This window comes from Cetorhinus maximus, chromosome 6 (genome assembly GCF_964194155.1).
Source record: "Cetorhinus maximus chromosome 6, sCetMax3.hap1.1, whole genome shotgun sequence".
Classification (NCBI taxonomy): Eukaryota; Metazoa; Chordata; class Chondrichthyes; order Lamniformes; family Cetorhinidae; genus Cetorhinus; species Cetorhinus maximus.
In genome coordinates, this window is record NC_135884.1 from 136,523,215 (window position 1) to 136,550,364 (window position 27,150).

Here is a 27,150-nt window from a genome sequence, read left to right on the forward strand (position 1 = left end):
GTTGGTTGTGGAATTGCTTATGTTGTTTGGCACTCAAGTAGTCCTGTGTTGTAGCTTCACCAGGTTGACACTTCATTTTTAGCTATGCCTGGTGCTGCTCCTGGCATGCCCTCCTATGCGCATCATTGAACCAGGGTTGATCCCCTAGCTTGGTGGCAATGGTAGAGTGGAGGATATGCTGGGCCATGACATTATAGATGGCCTACAGCACTTCATGGTTGCCCAGTCTTGAGTTGCTAGATCTGTTCGAAACCTATTCCATTTAGCATGGTGGTAGTGCCACACAACACGATGGAGGGTATCCTCAAGTAAAGATGGGATTTCGTCTCCACAAGGACTGTGTGGTAGTCACTCATACCGATACTGTCAAGGAAAGCTGCATCTACAGCAGGCAGGTTGATGAAGATGGGTTCATGTATGTTTTTCTCTCTTGCTGATTCCTTCACCACCTGCTGCAGACCCAGCCTAGCAGTTATGTCATTTAGGACTCGGCTAGCTCAGTCTGTAATGGTACTATTGAGCCACTCTTGGTGATGGACGTTATAGTTCCTCACCCAGAGTACATTCTGCACCCTTGCCACCTTCAGTGCTTCCTCCAATTGGTGTTCAACATGGAGGAGCACTGATTCATCAGCTGAGGAGCGGGGGCGGAGGGGAGTTCTGGGGGAGGTGCAGTATGTGGTAATCAGCAGGAGGTTGCCTTGCCAATGTCTGACCTGATGCCATGAGACTTAATGGGGTCCAGAGTTGATGTTGAGAATCCCAGTGCAGCTCCCACAACACTCAAGAAGCTTGACACCGCCCAGGACAAAGCAGCCCTCTTGATTGTCACCATATTGACTCCCTCCACCACCAACTCACAATAGCAGCAGTGTGTATCATCTACAAGATGCACTGCAGGAATTCACTAAGGCTCCTTCGACAGCACCTTCCAAACCCACAATCACTACCATCTAGAAGGAAAAGGGCAGCAGATAGATGGGAACATCACCACCTAGAAGTTCCCCTCCAAGTCACTCACCATTCGGACTTGGAAATATATCACTGTCCCTTCACTGTGGCTGGGTCAAAATCCTGGAACTCCCTCCTTAACAGCACTGTGGGTGTACCTACACCACATGGGCTGTAGCGGTTCAAGAAGGCAGCTCATCGCCATCTTCTCAAGTGCAACTGGGGATGGGCAATAAATGCTGGCCCAGCCAGCGAAGCCCACGTCCCGTGAATGAATAAAAAACAATTCTCAACCCATACTAGTATATTTTGCCCAATCCCATGCGCTCTAATTTTACTTACTACCATTTATGTGGGACCTTATCAAAAGCCTTCTGAAAATCCAAATGTACCATATCCACTGGTTCTCCTCTATCAATGCTACAAGTAATGTCCTCAAAAAACTACAGGTTTGTCAAATATGATTTCTCATTCATAAATCCATGTTAACTCTGCCCAATTTTACCATTCTTTTCTAAATGTCCAGTTATCACATCCTCACATTTTAACATTATCCCTACTAAGGACGTCAAACTAACAGGTCTGTAGTTCTCCATTCTCCTCTTCCTCCCTTCTTAAAAAGTGGGGTTACATTTATTACGATCCCAGCTGATGTTAATACTGGACAAGTCAGATCCCAGAGTGAAACCTGGCTTGATAAGAGCCTAACTTTTATTTTTTTTAGAAAGCGAGGAGAAACGTTACTGAACAAATTCACAGGAGTCTGCTGATGAACTTTTAACGTAAAGATTAAAACAGTTATTATACAAGATAAATGAACTATATTACACCAGACAAAAAGGTTGGAAAGATCTCAATACAAACACAAAATAATTATTGAAGTATTCACTATTTCTTCACACCAGCTTTATCTTTACAGACACATACAAATTCAAAAAGATAAAACAATTTTGCATATCTATCTTATGCTCTAATGTTCAGGGTAAGTATGCGGTACATGTGAATTAACAGGCAAACTGTGGTCCGACAGCACACGCCAAAGTAAATGACAGATGTGACCAAAGCAGATTTTATGGATTTCTCAACATCCCTCCCAGATGTTTGTTACACTGTGAGCCAAACAGCCTCACTGAAACTGTCTTTCTTACGAGGGTTTCCAACCTCTACATTTGAAGAACTCACCTTGGAATTCTCTTCCTAAATCACTCCCATTCAGAAGGCTCCAGCAAGGATCCACCTCCAGGGTTTCAATCTCGCCTTCTGAGATTCCTTTCCTCTGTATCTCCGTGTACGTTCAAGCTTCACCTTCTAAGCACACTTTCAGATCTTCAGCCGCGCTAAGCAGAACCCCCCTACTCCAAAAGACCCGCAGTAAGGAGTCACCAACCTTCGACTGCCTCCTCAGATCTTCAGGGCTGCTCTCAAGCCCACTTCTCTTCAAGTCTGCTCCCCACAGCTCTTTCTTTAGCTTGGAGCCTTTTACTCTGCTCCTGTCATTTATCTTGACCCAGTGGGATCTGTCTTTGATCCCTGTCTTTGCCCTTGCCTGGGACCTTCTCCTGGGACCTCATTCTGCCCCGCTCCCTGGTTTGGCACATTCTCCCTGCCCCCCTCCCCGTCTCCTGCTCCCTTGGACATCTTCTCTGTAATGATGCTTTGGTTCCAGGTCACCTGACCTGCTTTTTGCGCCGTTTCACTTTTCCCATTCATTTCCCTCTGGACATGGCCAGTTCCTGGACTAAAGGCCGTGAAATCGATGATTTGCATATGTGCAGCCATTTCCCAGCCAGTGCATGCACAGAAGTCCTGGGGACCGCTGGGAACTGCAGTTCCTGAACCCAGGGGTAAATATTCGAGTTTCGCAAAATATTTGCTGCTTTCCAGTCTGCAGGAACCTTTCCAGAATCTATAGAATTCTGAAATATAACCACCAATGCATCCACTATCTCTCTGGCCACCTCCTTCAACACTCTCGGAAGAAGCTCATCTGCTCCAGGGGATTTAGCAACTTTCAATCTAGTTAACTTTTCAAGTGCTACCTCTTTACTAATACTAATTTCTTGTAGTTCCTCAGTTTTGTAAGTCCCTTGGTCACCTAATATTTCTAGGAGATTTTCTGTATCTTCTTCTATGAAGAAAGATGCAAAGTAACTGTTTAGATTCTGTGCCATTTCCCTGTTCTCCACTATCAATTTCCTGTCTCCACCTGTAATGGGCCCACATTTGTCCTAGCTAATCTTTTCCTTTCACATACCTAAAGAAATTTGTACAGTCCACCTTTATGTTGCTCAGTAGTTTGCGTTCATATTCTCTTTTTCCTTTCTTAATAAGTTTCTTGGCCCTCCTTTGCTGTGCACTAAATTTTTCCCAATCCCCAGGTTTACCACATTTCCAGGTAACCTTATAAACCACTTGCTTTGATTTAATGCGATCTTTAACTTCCTTCATTAGCCAGGTGGGCAGGTGGGTGAGTGCATTAGTGGGTAGGTGAGTGAGGTGAATAGGGTGGGTTTTGGGTGAGTGGGTAGGTGAGTGATGTGAGTGGGTGTATGAGGTGGGTAAGTTGATGAGGTGGGTAACTGAGAAGATGGATAGGTGGGTGAGTGGATAATTGGGATGGGGGGTGTTAGTCGGGTCAGGTTGTTCAGGGGCTTAGTTGGGTCTGGTCAGGAGGGTAGTCGGATGGTCGGGGGTTACTCGATGGGGGGGTATGGGAGGGTAGTCATGGGATAGTCGGGTGGCTGAGAGGGATAGTCAGGTCGGGAGTAGTCGGGTTGGCAGGGTAATTGGGTGATTGGGGAAATATTTGGGTCAGGTTGAAGAGTGGTCGGGGATTTAGTTGGGTCAGGTTGAAGGGTGGTCAGGAGGGTAGTTGGGTTGGCAGGGTAGTCAGGTGGTTGAGGGGTAGTCGGTTTAGGTTGAAGACTGTTTGGAGTGTAGTTGGCACATGTCAAGAGGATAGTCAGATGGTCAGTTTGGGGGTATAGTCTGGCTGGACTGTGGGGTTGTTGATTCAGGTCGGGATGGCAGTCGGGTTGGGTCGGCTGGTAGTTGGATTGGGGAGAGTAGTTAGTTCGGGGAGGGGAGTTTGTCAGGTGGTCAGGGGTCGGTAGTTGGTGAGGCCAGGAAGTGATCAGGATTTTGGTTGTGCAGTGGCCCATGCGTTAGACTAGGTTTTAATGTGTCTAACATTTCCTGGGTAACTATTCAGGTAAGTACCGCAAAACGGTCCGAACTCTCCAACTCCAACTCAGATTCAGAGACACTCTTGCAGGGTCCCAGGCAGCAGGGAAATTGCTCTTTGGAAGTTGAAACTTGCTGGGCAATTCCAACATTGGTCCACCCGTCGGGACTCCTGCGGGGTCCCAACATGCATCTTCAGTCATATGTCCAGCCTCCGACGATCTGGGGTGCGGAGGATTTGGCCCCACATATTCACAGTGACATATGTAAATTAAAATAATTACAAGAAAAGAAGGACAACCGGAAGATGCCATTTAAAAAAAAATCAAGTTGCCTGAAATGCTCCCTACCATCTTGTTATTGCTTCATAGCCTGACACTGGTGTCTCTGTTGCTTATCTCCATGCCAGTCCATATCTAAAACTCTTTTTGCTGCATGGTTCTACCTGAGTGTCTGGAGATTATGAAACTCATGACTGGAACAGTACCCATGGCTTTATATGCTGCTCATCCTAGTGAAGCTGGCAGTCTTGAAGGATCAGCTTTCAGTGCATCTTATTTGCACGTCCGATGCCTAACAGACCTCCTACACTGGTTCTGGAAGGAGCTGTACTGATGTAGTTAAATTGTCACTGTCATGAGAAGCAGCAATATTCACCATCACAAGTTCAGTTGGATTAGTGGTATGAGAACAGGATGTACAGTGCTAATTAAGTCCTGAAAGCCCTGAGCTAGGGTGTTTTTCAAGCCATTTATAGAAATAATCAATTGTGCTAATTCAGATGTGATAACTGCTTTTAAAGCATCTTTCTGAAGTCTTGGCACTGCATGCTGATCTGCATTGATTACCTCACTCTCCAGAGTGCCCCTCACTTCATGCCATTAAATTGGAGATGAGGGTTGTGTACTCCACCAGTATTTCGACTGTCAGCACCACAAAAGGAGATTGCCTCCACTGCCTGCATGAGATTGTCACTGAGATCAATACCACCTCAGTCCTCAAGGACTTCATGGGTTTAATCCCAGGCAGTAACTTCATAATTTCCTGACATTCAGATAGCACCACATAGGAGGAAGAGATTAAGATCACAAGTGAATTGAGTTTTAGATGTGGGGCAGGTGGTGAGTAAAGGATGGAGGGCCCCTGAGTCTTAGAAAATTTAAAGAATTGAACTAGGAGATCTTGGTACTTGAGCGCCTCAGCCGAAGGCAGCCATTTCTTTATCCTCCAAGGAGAGACAATGGTTTCCTCATTCCTTCCTAGCTCGTTCACTTGGTGAAATCCTCACTAACTAACTAAGCCATGTCATTGGTTAAATATGCATATATATCTAGGCTGCTACTTGAATAGTAAAGGTGACATGCAAGATTGGGTGAATCAGGTGGAGGATGGGGTGGTTCCTCTGGTGAGGTGGATTGGTCTCCAGATGCTCCTTTCTGTAAGCATTCAGCACATGTGAGAGCCATAAAGCATGTACATTTTAGAAAGGTTCTCTCTGATTTGGAAATCAGAAGCAATAAGAAAACAACAAAACCCACAGTTCTGTAAGTGCTCTATTCATTATTAACCTGAGCCTGTCAGCCCTCCTCCAACATTTTCATCTCACACCAGCTGCCCAGTATGTCTGCCCATGCATTGCAGAGCTTCCTCCTTATGCCTACTAAAGGGCCTAAAGCGACCATTATTCTAATTGTAGCAATCCTTTGCCCCTGGTTGTCCGCATGTTTCTCCTTTGAACAGATAACAAAATATTAGTCATGGTACAAACCAATTAGCATTGTCTTTTGACTCTCCAGGCATCCTTTTGTGAACATTCTCTTAGAGGCAAGAATCCAGCAGTGTTTTTCACTTCTCAGTCAAACATTCAGGAAATGTGAAATGCAACAGTAGAATGGTAGGTGAGAAGGTGTACCAGATAGCCCTGTCAGCCATGGCTCGGATGTAGCACTCTCTCCTGAGATAAAAGGTTGTGGGTTCAGTCCCACTCTAGGACTTGAGCCCAAGAATCAAGACTGACACTCCAGTGCATTGAGGAAGTACTGCACTGTCAGAGGTGCTGTCTTTCGGATGAGATGTTAAACCGAGACAATGTCTGCCCTCTCAAATGGATCTAAATGATGCCATGACACTAGAAGGGCAAGGAAGTTACCCACCGTGCCCTGTCCAATATTTATCCCTCAATAAACATTACCAGTGCAAATTATTTAGTGATTATCATGATGCTGCTTGTGGCAGCATGCTTGTGAAAATTAGCTGCCATGTTTCCACATGGCAGAAGTGACTATATGAGAATACTTCGTCACTGAAAAGCACTTTGAGGCACCGTGGATGTGGAAGGCATTGTATAAATGCAAGTGTCTTGTTTTTCTTTCTTTATGGTATCCTTCCTTCTGCCTTCACTTTTCTATGTTTAAGGCACCTCCAGCACACACTTTCTCTCCCTGTCCCTCCTGAGTTCTCTGCTGTGCTTCAGACCTACCTTCGCACACTCCCAGCTTTAGACGCACAACGAAGGGCAGGATTCTCACTGTGATGCTGTCCTGCATGTTAAATAAGGCCTCCCAGCCAAAATGCAGTGGTGAGGAGATGGAATCATCGAGTGAGAAGTCGGATGAAAGACCAGCCCCATAATTTGTTCAACTATCTGAGGAAAATCCAGATCAAAAGTCTGACCTTGGAGCCATATTGACCATGATGACCCCTGGTTGAATTACTGCCTGTGTTGAATTAGCTGATCTTAGCCATGGGAGTCAGGCTGTTATAATTAGTCTGAATGTCAATGAATTAAGAAAAGGAAAAATCAGTCATCATCCAGGGACACTGCAGAAAGTGAGAGAGTGGGGAAATTGGATGAGAACAATATTGGTTTTGGCACCAAACTCCAATAGGCTGTTAACATTAATCATTAAAAACCCCAATATAAATAATAGCAAAGCCCCAGAGAGAAGCTAGAACTCCAACATAGAGGGGGAGTCAGTGCCTCGAGCAAAGGGAAAGAAGACAAAGGAATGTTGAGTAGACTTTTACTCAATTCCTAAATCTCCATGAAGTATTACAAGAACTATTTTCACTTTTTAAGAATCAAAGCGTTCGATGATTAAAATTGACTCAAACAAACAAGCAGTTATATTTTAAAATATTGATGCGCTATTTGTGGAGATTAATTGCAAATCAATAAAACTGTTCCAGGAAGTTGTTTTGCATCTGTAATTGCTGTTTTGATTTTGAATTCACTTAACAATTTGAGTAACTCCAAGATTTTTAACTGATTTTGTTTCAGTCTTTGGATTATGAAAGATCTGCATTTCACACACTGCTGATTAAGGTGGAGAATGAAGACCCAATCATGCCCGAGATCAGTTATGGTGCAAGCTCTACCACCACTGTGCAAGTTACAGTTCTTGATGCGAATGAGCCACCTGTTTTCAATCCCGATCCAACAATAGTGGTCAAACCGGAAAACATCCCAGTCGGCAGTGTTGTTGTGACGTTGAATGCAACTGACCAGGATATTCTTCAGAAACAAACAATTAAGTAAGTGTTCTATATAAGGTTAGAATGTACAAAGTTTACACAGGCCAAGGAGCAAACGTGGTTGTTGTGTGGAGGTTAAGTTGTTAAATGGTTCTGCAGTCATGCACTCAAAATGTACAGAATCAAGCGTCATGCATGAATTTGATGGGCTTCATCTGTTCACAGCTTTAAGGAAGGCGAGAGTTGGGTTCCATAGTGGAATTACACATGTAACACTCTGTGCTTCGGCATAGAACCACACACCTTGTATACAGTCTAAGATGCAGTTATTGGACTAGATGCTGAGAAATCTATAGGTTGCTTCCCTAGTCCTCTGTCCCCAGCAGGATACAATACAGGAACCTGACTAAGTGAAAAGTGAAAACAAACCAGGAAGATACCGTATATGATAGGTTGTTATCAATGCGATGAATTAAATACGGTTTAAATATCCCAAATAAAAATGATTTTAGTCATTTGGCAGTACAGAATTTGAGTATTGCTGAAAAAATACATTTTGTTGCAACTTTCGTCTTGCACTCATCAGGACAATCGCAAGAATACCAATGTCAGGGGAAGCAACAACTTTATACAGTATGAGGAGAAAATGCCGATTGGTTGGCAAATGGACTCTGATTGGCAAAGGTGTTGCCATGGAGAATACATAGGTTAATGGTGACTAACAGTTAACTGCCAAGCATTGTTTGAAATTTAAACCAGGCAGCTTGATTCTAATTGGTCAAGGCATTCCCTAAGGAATTTTTAAGATAACCTCCCTTCCAGGGTAATTCGAGTTGGACTAGGCACTTTTCAGGGCCGAAAGTAACGGCCTTAAGCCCGTTCATGAGTTTGTGTGATATACAGCAGGAAATTAGCTGACCTCTGAAAAGTGCCCAGTCTACCTCAGATGACCATGGTATCTCAAAAATTTGAGCACCAGGTGAAGCTGGCTGTTTCACACAGCTGCTATGCAATAGCAACATGAGTGGTATTCACCACTATCAGGATGCTGTTGTCAAGCCAAAAAGACGTTCTGCTTATCACACAAATGAATAATGCGGTATATGAATTTCAGTGCCAGTGTGATGTTAGGCATACAGGCCGTATGTCCCAAGGACTGGAGGATCGTATCAAACAGCATGTCCCAGCCACTGTTCACAATGGGCAAGGTACAGACTGTACCCATCCAGCTCATGCTTGCAAAACTCAAAACTCAGTGTCCAAAATTAGATGTATTTCCACAATTGGAAAACATTTGTTAAATAATCCTCAATGTGCTAAGAATTATGCTGACAACTAATTTAAGTTTGTCAGTTGGGTTCACAGTGTGGCTCATTTGCGTGTACTGGAAGCTACATATATTAATACACATGGCTTTGTTCTTTGCAGACAGAAAGAACATGTACACACATTGCATCTATTTCAGCTAAACAAAATAAATAATGGCCATTCACTGGTTCATTCTTCAGGGAATGCCTTGACCAATTAGAGTCAAGCTGCCTGGTTTAAATTTCTAAACAATGCTTGGCAGTTAACTGTCAGTCACCATTAAATGATGTATCCTCCATGGCAATGCCTCGACCAATCACAGTCCTCTTGCCTTTTTGCCAACCAATCAGCACTCTCTTCTTATGCAGTTGTTGCTTCCTCTGACATTAGTATTCTTGTGATTGTCCTGATGAGTGCAAGATGAAAGATTTTGACAAAATGTCTTATTTCAGCAATACTCAAAAAATGATTTTACAAAACAATGGTATCCTCAGCTAGAACACATTTGTTTTTAGCTAACAAAAATTAAATCAAAAATAGGAACTAAGGAATGCATTGAAACAAAGTGTGAACTCCTCACAGTTGTAGGCTGTAGATCAGTACAGGAATTAGTGGAGGTTGCTCATTTCCTCTCAATGTTAAATGTAAGTTAAGTGTAATTCATTAAATGGGTTTTGACAATTTTAATCCTAATGCACTGGGGAAATATTTTTACAATATATTATTGTCCCTTGGATTATTTTGCTCTGAAATAGAATTTGTTCCACAAGCGGTTCTGATGGAAGGAGGGCTTTATATCTTGGACTTGTCCGGTCAGTCAGTATCCTCCACCATGATTCTGCTGTTGAGCTGCAGAGAGCAGGGCTCCCATGGTGTTTGCTGTCATTACTCCTCTGAAACTGACAGCAACTTCTGGAGCCCACACATGTGCAGTTAAACATGGAATTCCGGAGGTTGCTGTGAAGGATGATATGCTTCTCCACAGGGTGCGCTGTTGAAACCTCAACAGGTCACAATCAAGTAGAAATCATTGAACTGACAACTTCTGCTTTTAAGCTATGAATCTTGCAGCAAAAACATCTTATTCAGTGAGTGTGACTGAATTTTTAATGGTATACTCAGTTTATAACTACTGCTGAACAACCATTCTGGCACTGAAAAATTGATCTTATATTTATGAAATTATGACAACTTTAAAAATATGTGGATGTTTTTCCTAAATTTTTGAATGATATTTCAGGTTTTATATTAATCCCATACGTAGGCCCCAATTTTGATTTTGACCCATGTAAAATTATATTTAAAAGATGAGGGGTAATCAGTGCATTTTACTTCCTAGTTTGCTGTCTGTGAGAAACTTTCAATATTTTTGGCTGATTGATCGCATCACTGTTAATCGACATCTGGAGAACCCCTTGCCAGATTCAAACTAATATTAAGAAAGGGGTAATCCAAAGCACAGAGATTGCTAAATATTGTGGGCAACTTCCTTTGGGGTCAACGACGAGCGCAATTACTTTGCTGTTCTGCTCGGTAACTCTGGGCCCACACTTACATCGCGGCACTTAACCATCATGGAGCCGCAACTCTTGAATGTTAAGTAGACTGATACCGGCCTGTAGCGGGAGCCTCAGCCAATTAGAAAGTTGACGAGGATAAGGTGGCACTAGGTGGAGACAGAACACCCTTGGGTTATTCAATCGACTCAGCCTAATTTTGGCTCCCTTCCCCAGATAATTCTTTCTAGGTACCTGGAGTTATCAAATTAAATCCAGGTGCACTTTACACTCTTTAACGTTAATGCCCCCTCTTTGACATGTGCTACGGTGGGTTGAGTAATATTTCTGAGACTTTGGGGAAATGCAACAGTAAGAAACTGTTAACCCTCCTAGTGCGATCGGAGCAGTGCATTCCACCTAAACCTACTCCGTTCTTGCTTGATGGGCTAAATTGAAATTTGGGCTTTTTACCTCTCTTAAATAAAATGTTTTAATAAAACTTCAGTGCATTTACTTTAAGGTTCTTTGACTGTTTCACTTGTTTTAAAGGGATGGAGGAGAATGCTGCCCTCCATCACTTTTCTAATTCCCAGTTATGTTATACCAAGTGATGTATCTTTGTTCAGGGAGATGTGATTGACTAGCTGTGACCCTGTCTTTGTTTTCTGGCATGAGTATCTAGAGCTTTACATATCTTTACTTGGCACAAGCGCAGATTGTTACTCATTTGGCTCTGGCTGCCAGCGCTCTTCTATGCTGAAACTGTAAAGATGGTGTAAGAAGGTGCCTGATAAAAATGCATAGCACTAGGGGTGTAAGATAACTTGCTTCTGATGCGTACCATACTGATATCATACCACTTAATTCTGTAACGTCAGTGTCGTTAGCCACCATATTTAGTACTGGTGTGCCACAGTGTTTTGCACCACACAGATTTGCAATTTGTGTTAAAGCTTTATGTATGCACATCACCTCATATTGATGTTGCATTTCCTGTAATGATCAACCTAAAACTTATTGTATATTTGGAGTTATTGAAATTTTTAATTTTCTGCATTCAGTAGAGCACTTTGTTTAATCTCCCGGAGAACTTCTTCCCTCTGTGATGTGGTATGGCCCAATGATGTATCTAAGCTACGAAACAGAGTTTAGTTTGATTGAAGAAGTCTGAAAGGGGCATAATCCACTTTGTTAAAATGCTGAGAAGCAACACGATATAGGTTATTCAACTTGGACTGAGTGTGCGGAAATAGAAAACACGAGTTTAAAATTAACAAGCCTCAAGTGAGACAGGAGAGTAGACAATTTCATTTGCTCCCACAGAGTATTCAATACGTGGGGTAGTTTACAAGCAAGAAAAATAGCTGTTGCTGTATCGATTGACTCCATCCAATAGATTCTGACCATATTTTTTACCGCAGTTGTGAATTTAAAAAAAAGAAACAGGATAAACTAATTAAAACCTTGCATATCCTGTCACAGGAATCAGTGTCTTATTGATGAGGTAAAGCCAAAAGCAATTAAGAGTACTGTTTGTATTCTAGTAGGACTTAACCATATCACATATAGCTAAAGAAGTTGCCCTTACTTGACCAGTAAATCAAATAGAGTAAACACAAACATGTAAGTGTGAAGCAAAGTTGAGTCAAATAAGCTGGGGAATTATATTCTGACAAATGCATTCATTAAGCCTTGAATTTTAGAGCTGAAGTGAGAGTGATTGCCTTTGAAATTAAGGCAGCGTTTCACCAAGTGTGGCATTATGGAGCCTGTAGCAATTATAGTTCTGATAAAGGTAGAATCCTAGCTTTAAGAATAACCGTGTTGTAAGATCACATGATCTGTGTAAACTAGTGGGTTGACAGAGCGAGGAATCTCTAGGAGAACAGTTCTCCTTTAGTTATGGAGTTGGATGCACGCATGTAGCTGCTGTTGCTGTCTTGCAAATAAAGTTGTGTGTTCACCAAGAAAAATTGCCTGGAAAATCAGATCCAGCTGTTCCTAGTCCAGCGATCGTATCTATGACAATCAAAAAGAAAGGAAAATATACTCACCAGGTATGCTGTCGCTTTAAGTTAAAGAAAAAATGGGCCCCGATCCAAAAGGCTGAGAAATCTCCCAGAGCACTCCTAACATTTTTAAAAATACCAAGATTGGAAGATCCCCTGAGTGAGAATCCACGAGAAGGGTGAGCAAAACATTAAAAGAAAGAGAATCTGTACTTACATCATGAAATAGGCAGCAGCCCCACAGGCTCAGTAGGTTAGAGAAGCTGGCACATCGCTTTCAAGTAAAAACAAAGGGGCAATCAGAGCAGAAGGCAGTACTGCAGTTTTAAATTTAAACAAAACCAAACGGCACTGATTGGACCACGAGGCCGCTGGGTCTCCCGAAGTGTGGGATGTCCAACATCAAAAGAACCTATGGGACTTAAAAAAAGAAAAAAACCCTGCAGAATTGCCCAGAAAAGGGAGAAGAAATCGCTGCTATTTTTTTTCCAAACAGGAACAAAGTTTTACAAAGTTAAAAGAGAAGAAGAACCACGATCATGGGGATCCTGCCAAAAACTTGAAAAGCGTGGGAAACACAGCATAGAAAAGCTGACAGCCCGAGTAAAAAAAATGGTGACTGCTCTTAAAGCAGCAATACATTTAAAGTGGTAAATACAAGAAAAATGGCTATGGACAGAAAATTAGGAGAGACCCCAGTGAGAGGGAAACTCTGCGGAAGGCAACAAGAGATCCCAAAGAGTGGGCAACTCTGCGGAAGGCAATGGGAGACCCCAGAGGGAGGACAACTCTGTGGAAGGCAACAGGAGACCCCAGAAGGAGGGCAACAAGAAATTAAACAGTTGAAAGAACAATTGATTGTCCTTCAAGATCAAATGCAAAAGGAATGTGTAACCATTCAGCAACGAAATGAAGAAATGAAGACTATCTTAAACAGTAGAATGGAATCACAGCAAAAGAAACTTGAAGAGGTCCCAGATAAAGCCCTGGTGATGGAAGATGGTATTTGGAGAGGGCTCAGGGGAAGTCCTGGTGATCGGAGAGGGCTCACAGGAAGTTGTATATAGCTGGATACAGCCAGGAGACAGGAGTTTGGAGAAACTCCAAGGCTGTGCCAACTCAGTGAAGGTTGCTGTCCAGCAAAGAGCTGAAGAATCAGCTGAATGAAGCTAAAGAGGCATTGAAAGGAAAAGTCATAGAACTTTCCAAGATACGAGTAGATAATGAAGTCATTGGCAGCTTAACTATCGATTTCACCTGAGAGAAGTCTGGCCGACTGTGAAGTCAAAATGAAGGACGGGACTAAACTCTGTGGTAGAAAGAAGCTGACAAGAAGGAACAAGGTTCCAAAAAGACATTGAAAAAAATTAACAGACTGATCGTTGGAAACTAAACTTGCTCATTTCCTGTTTCACTGCAGAACAGCCCGTCCACACTACTAAGGTGTAACACCTGCAGAATTACTGACGAGGTGCTGACTTTGAACAAGGCTAAGCCTGATACTTCCCAAATTGGAGGGAAAGATGGAGAAAAGTCAAGGGAACCAAAATGCGACTCATGATTTGCATAGTCGTGAGTGACAATTTACTGTTGGTGAAGCAGTAGATGTAAAGATATTCAGTGGAGGACTGAAGTGGTTACCTGGTAAAGTAAGCTCTGTGATCGGATCGTTGTTGTACCATGTGAAAGTGGAGGGCCGGATCACCCGTAATAATGTGGATCACTTAAGTAAAAGGGAAATACCCCAACAAAATGATGTTCCACCTTACTATTGCTGAACCTGTGGTTCCTGTTGAAGTTGCTTAATCAAGAATAGACATGCCCGATGTCTGTCGAAATGGAAGACACTGAGCTGCCTGTGCCTAATGAGGTACCTGATGTTAACACAGTTCCATAGAATGTGGTTCCCACAAAAGAATCGGAAGTCGTGGGGCTATGACATTCCACACGGATCAAGAACCTACCTGAAAGACTGAACTTGTAATTTCATGACCTGTTTAAAATATTGTAATGTCATGAGATAAATATCCTTGTAAATACAAAATGTACACAAAAGTTAAATGGAGAGGAATGTAGTAATTTAGTTCTGATAAATGTAGGACTGTGGCTTTAAGAATAATCCTGTGTTGTAAGATCACATGATCTGTGTAGACCAATCGGTTAGCAGTGCAGGGAACCTCCAGGAGAGAATTCTTCTTTAGCTATGGAGTTTGATGCACACATGTAGTTGCTGCTGCTGCCTTGTAAATAAAGTTAAATCTGTCCACCAAGAAAAGTTGCCTGGAAAATCAACTCTATAACAGAGTTCTACTAAAATTGAAGTCAGTGGGAAGGTAGAAAACTCCCCATTGGAATGAGTCACACCCAGTGCAAAGGAGGACAGGTGGCTATGGTTGTTGGAGGCTAAACATCTCATCCCCAGGGCATCACTGTAGGAGTCCCTTAAAGCAGAGTACTTTAAGGCTCAATCATCATCATCTGCTTCATCAATAACCTTTAGGCCATCATAACATTCTATCTGAAGTTGGAATGCTCGCTGATGCTTGCACAGTGTCCAGTGTAGTGAGCTTAATCTTCAAAAGATAGTTGATGTTATCACCATCTAATCAACCAAGATCGGCTGCAACCAACGTGATGGGATGTCGCATTTAATCAGAGTTTAAAATGGAATATAACACACCAGTATAGAGCAAATATATATGACTGCGAGAAGTAGTGAGTCCAGTGTGGCCAAGGTGTCTGCTATGAGTGAACAGCTCTTTCTTCTTCCTTTTTCTTCTCAGCACCCCATATCTTCATGACTTCTCCAACTACCCAAGAGTGTTAGCATGGAAAATACATTTAGGAGTTTCTCTGCACTGCCCACTGCACTGAGTTCTACAAAAATCTCTTATTTTTACTCTTTTTCCAGGATGGACTTGGATGGCTTATTGACAAGGCCTTTCGCCCTATAAAAATTTACTTTATTACAAAATACACTATAAAATGTCAAGTTCTTTGTTCTAAACCTTGGGTTGAAAAGCTTGCCTTTAATGTCATTCACCTTCCATAAGCTTCTTGAGCCTTATTCCTGATCAATAACTCTTATTTTCACTCTTTCCTTAACTCACTCTGAGGCATTACCCTTGACCGATTTCATCCCCCCAAGAAACTTTCCAATCTTCTTCTAAGTTAAGTTCCAGAGGCTTCTTTAATTTATGTCTGTCCTATCACCATTTATTTATAGCCAAAGCTGTTCATAAGGCCTGTTAATGAACTGTATATAACAGCTATCCAATGTGTCTATTATAATTTCTTATCAGCCTGTTGAACGATAGTGTTGTTCACGAAAGTGACTTCTATTCTACTTCCACACATTAATTAATTTATGTTCCAACAAGGTTGAATGTAAAACCCAACACAGTTTTGTAATATAGTTATTTGTTTTAAGTATCTACCATTGCTCTCCCACAATTGCAGAGGCCTTGTTTGACCATGGGCTCCTTTTGAAGCTAGATACAGCCATCACCCCCTTTTATTCCAAGAATCCTCCATCAACATCCTGGTGATTCCATTGACAAGAAATTTTACTAGACCAGTCACATAAGTACTTGGGCTATAAGAGCAGGTCAGAGACTGGATATTGTGTGGCAAATGCATCACCTCCTGACTTCCCAAAGTCTGTCCACTACCCATAAGGCACAAGTCAAGAGTGTGATGGAATACAAACCACTTACCTGATGAGTGCAGCTCCAACAACAGCTCAAGAAGCTCAACACCATCCAGGGCAAAGTAGCCCACTTGATTAGAACACCAACCATCACCTTAATCATTCAGTCCCTCCATCACCAGTGCACAGTGACAACAGTGTGTACAATTCACAAGATGCACTGCAGCAATTTGTCAAGACTCCTTCGACAGCACCTTCCAAACCTGTGATCTCTACTACCAAAAAGCGCAAAGACCACCACCTCTAAATTTCCCTCCAGGTCAATTTGGAACTGTATTGTCATTTCTTCATTGCTGGGTCAAAATCCTGGAACCTCCTTCCTAACAACACTGTGGGTGTACCTTCACCAGTTGGGCTGCAGAAATTCATCACCACCTTCTCAAGGGTATTTAGGGATGGGCAATAAATGCTGGCCTTGCCAGTGATGCCCGTGTTCCGTGAATGAATAAAAAGTTCAGTTAATCCTAACCATTAATCCCTCGTTATATATTTTTCCTTTAGTGTACATTGCAGTTTCAGCTTTCATAATTAGTTACAATTCACTGTTTCTTGTTTTTTTTAATAAAGTTCCTAGGGCATAGGATTCGGATCCATATGCCCATTTTTTGGATGCTGTGAGTGCCCTTACAGCCCATAATCACAAAACTGGTGTCTGCAATGTGCAGGTACTCTTCTGATGCAAGTTGTGCCAGGCGCCTTGTTGGTGATTGTGCAAGCGCACATGCAATGAATGTCCACCAGAAGTATGCAGAAGAGGAGGATTATGACATCAATCAACATGTAGCATGGATTTGATGCCAGCACCGCCATTTCTGAGCTCAACGCCAATACAGCTAATGCCATCCTTTAATTGGGCATGACTGTACCTGCATTCTGCAGCAGGAAGGACCCCTTGCCCACTAGCTACTTACAGGTCAGTTGCTGGTTGGTTTACTGGCTCTTGCTGTGATTGCAAAAGTTTCTGGTGGTTTCTTGAGTTATTTAAAGTTGCTAAAGTCTACAGGGCGTGATGTGGCAGGTGGTGAGGCAATTTTGCCTGATTTCACACCTTATTTTCCCTCCATCTCTGGTCATCACAATGCCCAAATGACCAAATTGCAAAAATTAAAAACAAACGCAAATTAAGCACCTTAACAAACCAAATTTATAAATTGAAGCCTGCCATAATAGATACAAAAGTAAATTAATCAACCTTGTCCAATCCCTTAGTGTCTGTCTTCTGAGTGTCTTCACCTGTCCTACTGCTGTTATGGGGGCTGCAGCATGGCTGGTGGAAGGCTGTTTTCAGTCAGGCAGATGGCCTGGGAGGACAGACTTGAGCAACTCTGGATCTAGAAAAACTTTCGGAGTGCATCATCTCAGCATGAACTGTCTAGATTGGTTTGCTTACAGGCAGCAGCAAGGGCACTGGCAGAGTAGCAGGGATGAGAGGATGAATGTTGTTTTCCTGAGAAGCTCCATGGACCCACGGCCACTCCACTGTGGTGGTGTCTCAGCAATCCTAGTGCCTGTGGGAAGACAGATTACTGCACGCCCGTGACACCCTGCATGCTGCTTTGAACACTGCTCTCTGTATCCATGATGACAGCAATTTGAGCTTGCATGACTGAAATCTGAGCTTTCTCTGCAGCTCCCAGGCATTGGGTGACTTCTGCTTTTCCTGCAATGGAAGCTGGTACATCAACCGTCAGAAGCTGCCTCATCGTTGGGTTCACAAGTCTGCTAATGGAGCTGGCCCCAAATCTGTGCTGGAAAGGATCAGAGAATTGTTACTGTGTAGAAGGAAGCCATTTGGCCCATCATGTCTACACCAGCTCTCTGAACATTTTAACTTAGTGCCAATCTCCTTGTATGGTCACCAAGCTCTGCACAAAGTCCTGTGCTACATTGGTGCTTGATGTTACATGCAGGATCTCTGACAGGCATGCCAATGGACCAAACGTTTCACTGCCTTCTTCTGTAGCTAGCCACATCAAAGTGCATTTCTGATTTCTCTGCTGCAGAACTTATGTCAGACGTCATCTTCTGATGAACTGCATTATCCTTATCCTAGCTGCAGTCACTCATGTCTGATGTCTCAGCACATGCAGATCCCACCTCTCTGTTTATTTTTATTCACACATGGGATGTGGGCCACCTTGACAAGATCTGCATTTATTGTCCATCCCTAATTGCTCTTGAGAAGGTAATGGTGAGTCGCTTTCTTGAACTGCTGCTATATTTAAAATACACGCTGTGTCAGTATCTAAACTGTTGGGTGTAAATGTTAAATTGAGTAAAGAAAGGAAAGAAAGACTTGCATTATCTAGTATTTTTCATGATCACAGAATGTCCCAGAGTGCTTTACAGCCAATGAAGTACTTTTGAAGTGTATTTACTGTTGTAATGTAGGAAACGTGGCAGCCAATTTGCGCACAGCAAGCTCTCGCAAACAGTGTAATGAGCAGAGAATCTGTTTTTTGTGATGTTGATTGAGGAATAAATATTTGCCAGCACACTGGGGATAACTCAACTGCTCTTCTTCAATATAGTGCTATGGGATCTTTTACGTCCACCTGAAAGGGCAGATGGGGCCTCAGGTTTAGCATATCATCCGAGAAGCAGCACTTCTAACAGTACAGCATTCCCTCAGTACTGCACTGGATTGTCAGCCTAGATCTTTGAGTACTGCTGTTTCTTCATCAACAGTCTTGTTGATTTTTCACCATTACCTGGTCAGATGTCAGTTCTTGGGCATTGGAAAAAGAGAAAAGCATAAGGCTAAGGTCATGGTGATGGGAGAGGGGGATACTAAAATATATGTGCTTAGACCAGTACCATCTTGTAAACCAGGAGATATCTTGTGGTAGTAGAAAACGAGGAGGAAAATTAGGTGTGATAATTTTCTCCCAGTCCTGCCACTTGTCACTGCCTCAGCAGTGTTAGCTCCAGTGATGAGCACAGTCTCCTCCATTGGGATAAAGGCACGCATTTATAAAGAAGCACCTATACCTTGTTGGTTAGTCCCTGTTCCCTTTGGTTGTGTACCACCCTGTCCTGCAAGAGGGAGGGAAGTGTACCAGTGCTATAGTGAAATCTGATTGTGTGATGTGGTTGCCATTGTTGAATAGCTGGCAGTGTATGCAAGCTGTGATATATGGCTGTGAGTTTGTGCAGCAATGCAAATTGTATTAGGGCAGTTGTAATGCTAGGTAAGTGCCCTGATTGCTGGAGATGGTTGAAAGGTGAGTGATGGAGGTGTAGTGCATTAAGCAGTGTTTGAGGTTGGTGGTGCAGTTGATGGATTACAACTTTTGAAGATGCATTTACTGTCCGTTACCACTGAATTTGTGCAGCCACTCAGCAGAGTGATTAATCCGACTGCATGCTACAATCATGGAAATGAGCAGACAGCACAAAGTTGTCATGTTGCCTGTATCACATTGAATCAGTGCAGTGCACGTTTTCAAGAATTGCCCAATTTCGCCTCCTTTGATTTTTTTTTCAATTACTGTACACTGATTGGGGGAGGTGATGGTGTAGTGGTATTGTTGCTGGACTAGTAATCCAGAGACCCAGGGTAATGCCCCAGGGATCCAGGTTCGAATCCCGCCACAGCAGATGGCGGAATTTGAATTCAATAAAAATCTAGAATTAAAAGTCTAATGATGACCATGAAACCATTGTCAATTGTTGTAAAAACCCATCTGGTTCACTAATGTCCTTTTAGGGGAAGGAAATCTGCTGTCCTTACCTGGTCTGGACTCCAGACCCACAGCAATGTGGTTGGCTCTTAACTGCCCTCTGAAATGGCCTAGCAAGCCACTCAGTTGTATCAGTAACCGTGACAAAGTCTCAAAAAAGAAATTAAACCAGATGGACCGCCCGGCATTAACCTAGGCACCGGAAATGACAACAGCAAACTCAGCCCTGTCGCCCCTGCAAAATTCTCCTTCCTAACAGCTGGGGGCTAAAATTGGGAGAGCTGTCTCACAGACTAGTTAAGCAACAGCCTGACATAGTCATCCTCACGGAATCATATCTTCCAGGTAATGTCCCAGACAACACCATCACCATCCCTGGGTATGTCCTGTCCCACCAGCAGGACAGACCCAGCAGAGGTGGCGGTACAGTGGTATACAGTTGGGAGGGAGTTGCCCTGGGAATCCTCAACATCGACTCTGGACCCCATGAAGTCTCACGGCATCAGGTCAAACATGGACAAGGAAACCTCCTGCTGATTACTACATGCCGCCCTCCCTCAGCTGATGAATCAGTGCTCCTCCATGTTGAGCACCACATGGAGGAAACACTGAGGGTTGCAAGGGCGCAGGATGTACTCTGGGTGGTTGACTTCAATGTCCATCACCCAGAGTGGCTCGGTAGCATCACTACTAACCAAGCTGGCCAAGTCCTAAAGGACATAGCTGCTAGACTGGATCTGCGGCAGGTGGTGAGGGAACCAACAAGAGTGAAAAACATACTCGTCCTCATCCTCACCAATATACAAACATACTTTTCCTTGCCTGCCGTAGATGCATCTGTCCATGACAGTATCGGTATGATGACCACCGCACAGTCCTTGTGGAGATGAATTCCTGCCTTCACATTGAGGATGCCCTCCATCGTGTTGTGTGGCACTACTACCGTGCTAAATGGATATATTTCAAACAGATCTACCAACTGAAGCCTGAAGCATCCATGAAGCGCTGTGGGCCATCAGCAACAGCAGAATTGTACTCAAACACAATCTGTAACCTCATGACCCAGCATACCCCCAACTCTACCATTACCCCTAAGCCAGGAGATCAACCCTGGTTCAATGAAGAGTGTAGGAGGACATGCCAGGAGCACCACCAGGCATACCTAAAAATGAAGTGTCGACCTGGTGAAGCTATAACACAGGACTACTTACGCGCCAAACAGCATAAGCAGCAAACGATAGACAGAACTAAGTGATCCCACAACCAGTGGGTCAGATCTAAGCTCTGCAGTCCTGCCACATCCAGCCATGAATGGGGGTGGACAATTAAACAACTCACTGGAGGAGGAGGCTCCACAAATATCCCCATCCTCAATGATGGGGGAGCCCAGCACATCAGTGCAAAAGATAAGGCTGAAGTATTTGCCACAATCTTCAGCCAGAAGTGCCAAGTGGATGATCCATCTCAGCCTCCTCCGGAGTTCCCCAGCATCACAGATGCCAGTCTTCAGCCAATTTGATTCACTCCACATGATTTCAAGAAACGGCTGAAGGCACTGGATACTTCAAAGGCTATGGGCCCTGACGACATTCCGGCAATAGTGCTGAAGACTTGTGCTCCAGAACTTGCCATGCCCCTAGCCAAGCTGTTGCAGTGCAGCTACAACACTGGCATCTACCCGGCTATGTGGAAAATTGCCCAGGTATGTTCTGTACACAAAAAGCAGGACAAATCCAACCCGGCCAATTACCGCCCCATCAGTCTACTCTCCATCATCAGTAAAGTAATGGGAGGGGTCATCAATAGTGCTTTCAAGTGGTATTTGCTTAGCAATAACCTGCTCACTGATACCCACTTTGGGTTCCGCCAGGGCCACTCGACTCCTGATCTTATTACAGCCTTAGTTCAAACATGGACAAAAGAGCTGAATTCCTGAGGTGAGGTGAGGTGAGAGTGACTGCCCTTGACATCCAAGCCGCATTTGACCAAGTGTGGCATCAAAGAGCCCCAGCAAAACTGGAGTCGATGGCAATCAGTGGGAAAACTCTTCATTAGCTGGAGTCATACCTAGCACAAAGGAAGATGGTTGTGGTTGTTGGAGGTCAGTCATCTCAGCTCCAGGACATCACTGCAGGAGTTCCTCAGGGTAATCTCCTCAGCCCAACCATCTTCAGCCGCTTCATCAATGACTTTCCTTACATCATAAGATCGGAAGTGGGGATGTTTGCTGATGATTGCTCAATGTTCAGCACCATTTGCAACTCCTCAGATACTGAAGCAGTCCATGTCCAAATGCAGCAAGACCTGGACAATATCCAGGCTTGAGCTGACAAGTGGGAAGTAGCATTCGCATCACACAAGTGCCAGGCAATGGCCATCTCCAACAAGAGAGAATCTAACCATCGCCCCTTGATGCTCAATGGTATTACCATCACTGAATCCCCCACGATCAACGTCCTGAGGGTTACCATTGACCAGAAACTGAACTGGACTAGCCATATAAATACTGTGGCTACAAGAGCCAGTCAGAGGCTAGGAACCCTGCAATGAGAAACTCACCTCCTGACTTCCCAAAGCCTGTCCACCTACCTGTCTACAAGACACAAGTCAGGAGTGTGATGGAATACTCCATTTGCCTGGATGAGTGCAGCCCCCACAGCACTCAAGAAGCTTGACACCATCCAGGACAAAGCAGTCCACTTGATTGGCACCACATCCACAAACATTCACTCCCTCCACCACTGACGCACAGTAGCAGCAGTGTGTACCATATAGAAGATCCATTGCAGGAATTCACCAAGGCTCCTTAGATAGCATCTTCCAAACTCAGGACCACTACCATCTAGAAAGACAAGAGCATCAGATAGGTGGAAACATCACCACCTGGAAGTTCCTCTCCAACTCACTCGCCATAGAACACACTACACTACAGCATAGAAAACAGGCCATTCGGCCCTTCTAGTCTGTGCCATCCATTCTGACTTGGCAATATATCGCTGTTCCTTCACTGTCGCTACGTCAAGATCCTGGAACTCCCTTCCTAACAGCACTGAGGGTGTACCTACACCACATGCACTGCAGCGGTTCAAGAAGGCAGCTCACCACCACCTTCTCAAGGGCAACTAGGGATGGCAATAAATGCTGACCCAGCCAATGAAGCCCACACCCCGTGAATGAATGAATACAAAAAAAGGTAAATAAAAACGGAGAATGCTGGAAAAACTCAGCAGGTCTGACAGCATCTGTGGAGGGAGAAACAGAGTTAACGTTTTGAATCCGCACAACTCTTCTTCAGAGCTGTCAGACCTGCTGAGTTTTTCCAGCATATTCTGTTTTTATTTCATATTCCCAGTATCCGCAGTATTTTGCTTTTATCTTACTGTACACTCATGTTCACTATGGTCCTGTGAATTTTATTTACCATATAAAATTGATTGTAAAATGTAACCACTTGCCTCAAATGCATTTGTGTCAACTTAATATTAACTTTTCTACGCTAAATAAAATAAAGGTTGATATTGTTTGCACACCAATCTCTATGATGTGGACTTCAACCTAACAACTACCTGGACAATTTGCTATGGTGATTGCTAACTGCTCGAGGCTCGAATCACAAACACTTTGATTAAGTATAGAGGGATTTATCACCATGATCAACTGCATACAGCCAATAAAAAGTCACATATCTCTGAAATAAATAAGAAAGCAAAACATCAATGTGGTGCTGGCATTTGCATGCAATTTATGACCATGTATATTCTAATTCAAACAGTTTAGCCCACTGTTTTGTATTCATCTCCATTCCTTGTTTGTAAAGATAATCTTATTATATACAGGGATCAAAACTGTTGACGGTTTAACTGTTCAGGATAGATAAAAACTACAATGGGACTGTGACAAATGGGGACTCCCATCTTTATTTTGAAGTACTATGGGATAAATACATTAGATTTGCATTTATCTTACTAGCAAGCTTGGCCATTAACACCTCATCAAAAATTAAAAATAGAAAATCTATTTTAAAAAAAAAATTCCTGCTTGTTTAATAGCTTAGTTCAAGCAGTGGAATCACTGAGGGAACAAACTGGGAGAAGTACTGAATATGAGGGAACTGGATTAAAAGATATAGAATCTTGAGTTCCTAAACAATAACGATAGTCTCCACCGTCCCCGTACCTTAATTTCATCAGCACTTACAGGTATAATAAAATATTGAAAAATAAATTTAAAAAGGAATGGAATTATATCAATGTTTATTATTATTTTCATGATTTGATTTCAAGAAAGAATACCAATAAGGATTTTTGAAAATATCATGTTTGAAAATAGCATTACCTTGAATTTCCTGTAACAGGCTAGATTGATGACAAACACCCTTTAATTTCACCATTTTCCACCCAGAATTTCCTGGTTTTCTAGTCAGAATACACCACAGCAAACATGGGAACTGGAACTGAAAGAGCCAACGGATAAACAATTCATTTTGATTATCGATTTCTACAGGGATTTCAAACAAATGCATTTGTTTACTTATTTATGTGGCAGAAAATTACTAAAAGATATAAAGAGGAATAAAATATTGGGCTGCATCTTTCGGTCGGCGAGCAGGGGGCAGGTCCCGCCCGCTGGCGAGTAAAATGACGCAGGGTGACGCTGGGTGTGTGTCCTGATGTCACCCTGTGTCATTTACATTCTCAGGACGGCGGGCGCACAGCCGACTCAGCTGCGTACCCGCCGACCTGTCAACAGCCTATTAAGGCCATTAAAAAAAGTAATTGAAATCGTTAGTGGACCTGCCTGTCCAACCTTAAGGTTGGCGGGTAGGCCAAGAGCCCTGGCGGGCTTCTGAAAAAACATGGAACCTCATCCACGGGCGGGATGAGGTTTCATGGGGGATTTAAAAATTTCAAAATGTTTTAAAATATAAGTTATGGATATGTCCCAACTCATGTGACAGTGCCACATGAGGGGACATGTCAGCAAACATTTTTTTCTCATCTTTATTTAATGTTTCAAACCTGAGCTGGTCTCCCTGAGGCAGCACTTAGCCTCAGGGAGATGAGAGCGTTCTTTCACGTGTATGTGCAAAAGAGCGCACTCTCGGCTCAGGGAATTCCACCCCACCCCCTCCCCCGCCCACACAGGGAGTGCATTGAGCTTCCTGGCGGACGTCACGCTGGGCGTCCCTTAATAGGCCCACCCACGTAAGATGGCAGCGCACCCCCGAGCGGGGACGCCGATCGGGAATCCGCCTGCCCGTACCTGCTCCCGCACATCCCCCCCCCACCAATGGAGGGAAAATGTTGCCCATTGTCAATTGAGTATTAGGAAAATAAGAAGAAAGTTTGTTAGAGCAAAAGAAGAGTTCTCACTCGAGACTATGGCAGCAAGCTGTCTATTTTTGAGAGTGTGCTTTACTTTGTCCACAATTTCCATTAAGAAGAAGCTTCAGAAACAATGTAGAAAATAACCAGACCCTGAGGCAATATCACAGTCGTTCAAGGATTGCTCCTATATTTTTGATTACAGTATTTAGCAGTGGGAGAAATCATTTTACATTGATAACTTTTACATTCTATTGCATTGGCCTTCAAAAATATGGGCTCTGCTTTGATTGATCTGATCAAGGAAATGTTGTCTGCCATAGGTAAAGGAAGAATCTGTAGAATTTCAGAAACGACAGTATTGTGATGCTCAGAAATGCTGTTTCATATCAATGTATGAATGTGCATTTGTAAGAATAATTATAGTTTAATCATGGACACGTAACATTGAGCAAACCAATAATTACAGGATGCAAAATTCAGAGGAGAACTTGGCTTCTCAACTGGAAATGAAAAGGAATACGAAATGAGGGAGGAAAAAGAATACAATAGGATAATGATGTGACACATGATGCTCTTAGGTAAAGAGAAGATCCAGAGGGAGAAACGTTTGAAGTTAATTTTATCATGCAAGTAATACTGAGCTATTTGGCTCCAAGTTCTAGCCCAAATTCCCACCAGATTTGTTGCAGTCAAGCACTTTATTGTTTGATTCTTTTTATTCTGTTGTGTTGTGACAAGTTGTTACACAATAGTTAAATAGATAAGTTCCACTTATTAAAGTAGTATTTGGATGCATAACAGCATTTTACTGATAAACTACAAAAAATATTCAATTGAACACAATGTATTGCAGCCAACAGTAACAGCTATAAAATTGCCCAATCGTAAGTATACATGGGGGAAAAAAGCAAAACTTGAAATAATTATGAATTTTTTTGAGCGCCGAATCAAAAAAACACATTTAAACAGTAAATTAAAATTTTCTGTAATTATACCAAACCTACTGAGCCCGCCAGTGCCATTCTGTAATGGTCTCTGTGGCAATCAAAAAGTGGCTTTCATTCAGCAAATTTACCGTCACCGCTGATTTGAATAGGGACAAAGCCATGATAAATTAACTGTTCATTATTCCAGTAAGGGGAACAGTGGAGCAACATGAAAATCCCAGAAGTAACTTGAGCCAATTATTTTTTATGCCTTGAAATAAGCACCATTCTATAAATGCACTCTTAACGAAGATGGTGGTCTCGATAAATTCTGTGCCAATGTTTTAGTGCAGTTCCTCTACATTGGCCCGAAATTCTATGTTCCAACGTATGTGAAAAACCTGATCTAATATATTTAAAAATTTACCTTTGTGTGCATTTCTTCCCTATAAAACCTACTTGCAGTTATCATTTTCTTGTCACACTTAGGTGTAATTTCTTTTTCATTTTAAATTACAATATCGACATTTATAATGGAAGTTGCTCATATAAATATCAAACTGTAATTCTGTAATTATGCCCTCCCATTGTCATGCTGCAATTTTAATCTCCCCATTTCTCAGGCTGTACCACAAAGGAACTCTTTATACTCCAACAAACTAAATTCTCTCTTTCACAAACTGGCACAAATTGCTTTTTAATTATACATAATATAAAATTAAAATAAGGACAGAATGTATGACTACTTTTCCATGATTCTGTAACAAGAGGGAAGAGATTTAAATCAATTGGCAAAGGAAGCAAAAGCAATACGAAAAAAAGACATTTTCACACAATGAGTGGTTAAGATCTGGAATACACTGCCTGAGTGCGGTAGAGGCAGGTTCGATCAAAGCGTTCAAAGGCGAATTAGGCTGTTATCTGAAAAGGATGAGTGTGCAGGGTTGCGAGGGGAAGATGGGAAAGTGGCAGTGGGTGGGTTGCTCATTCAGAGAGCTGGTACAGACATGTTGGGCTGAATGACCACCTCCTGCTCTGTAGCAATTCTGTGACTCAATTAGGATGTACAACGTATCCCTGC

The 27,150-nt window shown here is 42.8% G+C and overlaps 1 protein-coding gene across 1 annotated transcript in view; it reads left to right on the plus strand.

Moving 5' to 3' along the window:
- cdh13 (cadherin 13, H-cadherin (heart)) overlaps positions 1-27,150 on the plus strand; it is a 1,028,759-nt gene that overhangs the window by 918,482 nt on the left and 83,127 nt on the right. The window contains exon 10 of the mRNA XM_078544562.1: positions 7,415-7,668. Within this exon, the coding sequence (XP_078400688.1) occupies positions 7,415-7,668 (254 nt within the window). The remainder of the gene's footprint in view (positions 1-7,414; positions 7,669-27,150) is intronic.